The sequence below is a fragment of the Glandiceps talaboti genome, chromosome 3, assembly GCF_964340395.1.
Source record: "Glandiceps talaboti chromosome 3, keGlaTala1.1, whole genome shotgun sequence".
NCBI classification, from domain to species: domain Eukaryota; kingdom Metazoa; phylum Hemichordata; class Enteropneusta; family Spengelidae; genus Glandiceps; species Glandiceps talaboti.
This window is the reverse complement of record NC_135551.1, coordinates 14647465-14651292: the sequence shown is the minus strand read 5'-3', so window position 1 is coordinate 14651292 and position 3828 is coordinate 14647465. Positions and strand designations below refer to the sequence as shown.

Genomic DNA, 3828 nt, shown 5'->3' with positions numbered 1-3828 from the left:
CTGTTATTCAACTTATTTTGCAGAGTGGCGGCTGTCATTCCACTTCTTTAATAGTGTAGAGGGTGTCATTCAACGTACTAAATGTAAAAAAGGTTGTTATTCAAGTTTATATACTGTTATACTATCAATTCGCTCTTCAAAGCATTGGAATTGCCATCATTGCCACCTATTACAAATTACTACATATAGAAAATCATGTCATTTATCTATTGACATACTGCAAACGCTCTCTTTCATACGTTCTCTTTCATTCGTGTCGTCATTCGTTTTAGGGTCACTCGAGGTTTTCCCGTAAACAAGAGAAGGATATAGAGAACGTTGTGACGGAAACACAAACAGTTTGTTAGTTGGTGTCGAGCAAGTACGGAACAGAGAAGCTTTGGTTGTGACGTCTACCTTCTCTCTAAGAGCTCTGATAAACTCGATCGGTGAGTGATTGATTATTTAAGCTTCCAAGGGCATTTGTCACAGTTGATACAACCTGCACTGGCGTATACTGAGCATGGTCTCTTGTTATTAGGCCAGCAACAAAAAAGAATTGCTTCTGGTCAGGACATTTTTTCTAAAGTGGTGCGATGTTTTTCTTCTCCACAATTTGTCACTAAATCTACGATTATGGCAGTTACTTTTCACTTTATTTAGTACTTTAGAGCAAGTGTGTATGTTGGGCAGAAGTTATTTGCTTGTTCATGATAGGCTCTGCAGTTGTCTTCACTGAAGTAGGAACGGTTAGTTTTGTGTGTCTCCCCCCACCCCAACCCTGATCTGCACGGGCTGGAAAAACACACACAAAAGACCGACGCTTGGGTATTTCAGTGATGCGCGCGCACACCAGGAACAAATCTTTTTCTTTACTTTTGGGCGTAGTGCCATTTTTCGTGAATTCGATTTGTGTAAATTCACTCTCTCCTGAATGTCAGTCAGTTTGGCGTTATTGTTGATCGACTCGCGTACGTTGTATTATCAATGCCCAAACAATGGGAACGGTGATAACGAGGAAGTAAACTTAGGACAAAATATATAATGGGTGTTTTTGTGGCGCAAATATGTTCCTTTAAAAAATCTAGTCGTTCAACAATTGGCTGTCTGTTATGTATTTGATGTGTTTGTTCCTTACGTGAACCCGATGCATATACAGTAGTCAATTCGTTCTCGTCTCGTTTAAGACGAACTGGTGCGTTCTGTAACATTTAAAGGCTAGAATGTCGACACAAAGTTCACACATTACCATTATTATGCATATCGTACTAGTGAAGCCATCTTGTTCTTGTTACATCGAAGATACCCCCTTTCAGTCAGAGTAGAGATCACAGTTTTACATTTCCATCCACAAAAAACAAAATCTAATAGTGGAGATAGAGATAACACATGAAAGACATCCAAGAACAATTACAAGACAGACAGACATACAAAACATCTATATTAAATGGAATCGTTCTTTTGCTCGTGACTAACATTTTATACCCTGCCAGACAATAGAATTTGGGCGACGTAACGTGCACGTACGTGTTGAATGTAAAGTAATCAGCTGTTGTTACCATAGCATGTAGTTTGAAATATTCGGCTTGTTGTATCCCCTAAACAGCCAGTACTCTCTTGTCATGAGAAGTCCGAATAGCGCTGCACAACAGGACGTATCTTGCAATCATATAACGGTTATAACGGCTCCTTAGTGGGTGACTCTAAACATCAGGTGCAGCTAACAGGCAGATGTGTGGGTTTCATTAATTATATAATTATGTTGTTTCAGATCAAACATGATGCTTTTAATAGAATAACCCCCCCCCAACATAATGTGGGGAGGTTGTTTAGATGTTCTATGTACCCTCACATTGATGGTCATGGTCATCTCCCCCCCCCCCCACTCTGGGTTTCAATTTGCCTGCCAGTCCATTGCACACCCAATATGGTGAATATAATGGTGAATGTTTACCCCTCCCCATCGGGAAAACGTTTGTGCTTTCCACTTATACCAACAATTCATTTTTGAATACACAATGTGAGTTACAAACATCATCATGTTTTCCCCTCCCGCTGTCTTAAAATCACAGGACCTCTCCACCGCAAATCTTCCTTCTTCGCTCCCTTCCCGCTATGAATCGGGAAAAAATTGCCCGCCCATTGAAACAATTGCGTAAAAACAGCTTTTTGCAAGAACATCTTCATTGACTGAACCTGAAATATTTTGTTGCATTACAGTGAACATAATGCGGACTTTACTATTTGCCCTTGTGTTGAGCTTTTTGGTCCCGAGCGGCATTTGTCAACCGACGAGTTCCAAAACTAGATGTGTACAATGCTGTGGGCGTCATTCAACCATAAAGGAAAGAAGAATTGCTTTCTCTGCGGCTAGGACAAGTTCTATGACATCGAATCAGTTCGTGGATATCATTGTATATGATCACGTGTTCACCAATGTTGGTAATGGATACAATCCTCTGACAGGAATTTTCACCTGTCCAGTGTCAGGCTACTACTTCTTCACCTTCAACGCTCTGAAACATGTGAACAGTAACCTACACATTCAACTGACCAAGAACAATGAACAAATCATCGCAGCTCATTCTGGAATGGCAAGTGGTGACTCAGGCCCAGAAGAAATCCAACAAACAGGAAATGACGTCATCATTCCTTGTAACAAAGGTGATCAAGTATGGATGAAGCTACCATACGCTGAAAGTAAACCTTTTTTTTTGTTTAGCCACCCAGGTCACAAGTATGCATCGTTTTCTGGATATATGCTGTTTACGGCTGACTAGTATAAAATAAAACTTCATCCCACGATTGAGAAAGTGTTAATTAGTGAAGAGTGTTATCCAGTGCATTGCACAGTTATAAGTACCACCTAAAAGGTGTAATACTGTTTACAATACATGATAGTTTATTTGCATTAAGACATTGCACATCATGCATATGTTTTGTTTGTGTTTGTTTTTTGTCGTGTTTTGGGGTTTTGTGTGTTTTTAATAACATATGTATATATCACTCTCAATGTTTTCCTTGGGCCACAAACCCGACGTATGAACAAACTATTTTTGTGGTCCAGTCAGATGTTTAAAGTTATTTTTTATTTGTATCTTCATTGTCGACGTGTTTATTTAACAAATTCATTTTTCTCACTTGATATGTACATTTTGTTTCCCTTTCGACCTCTGGCAAATAAATAAATGAAACAGTTGATTACGAATTTTTTCTCACGAATCCTATGTTGTAATTCCGTTATTAGGCATTCATGTATACAGAAATGTTTTTAGACCCTGATACTAAACAATTACATTGATATGAGACCTCTAAACATCTAATAATACAACGCGTTAAATGAAAACTCGCATACAAATTGAATACCTAATTTTCCAGGGCAGAGTTTACTGGCTTTAGAGTCAATTAGGGATATATGAATTATGGTTAAAATGGGTTTTTAAAAAGAGTTTATGATTACAAGGACGACTAGAAAGGTCATTGGGAAAATGTTTATTATTTTAGGAAATTCTATCAATGAAAGATTTTCCCAAGTAGAATATTTGATAACAATATGTACTTACAAGAAATAGACTTTACTTTAAATTGTAATTATATTGCTACATCCAACATTTACATAATATGTTAAATCTTATACTGGTAATCTTTACTGAATTTGTAATATTAAAGAATTGAACTGATGGCTGCAAATTTTATTATCTCTGTTGTCTCTCCTTGTCTAATAAAAGCGTGGAGAGAGAGAGAGAGAGAGAGAGAGAGAGAGAGAGAGAGAGAGAGAGAGAGAGAGAGAGTGTGTGTGTGTGTGTGTTTAAGTATACGGAGTGAAATGCAAGAAATATGACAATACCT

General features: G+C 38.0%; 1 protein-coding gene across 1 annotated transcript; it reads left to right on the top strand.

The window, feature by feature from the left end:
- Positions 1-296: 296 nt before the first annotated feature.
- On the top strand, positions 297-3547 carry LOC144432938 (caprin-2-like). Its single transcript, XM_078121248.1, has 2 exons — positions 297-428; positions 2200-3547. The coding sequence occupies exon 2, from the start codon at positions 2208-2210 to the stop codon at positions 2757-2759; it is 552 nt and encodes a 183-aa protein (XP_077977374.1). The 5' UTR covers positions 297-428; positions 2200-2207; the 3' UTR covers positions 2760-3547.
- Positions 3548-3828: the final 281 nt, after the last annotated feature.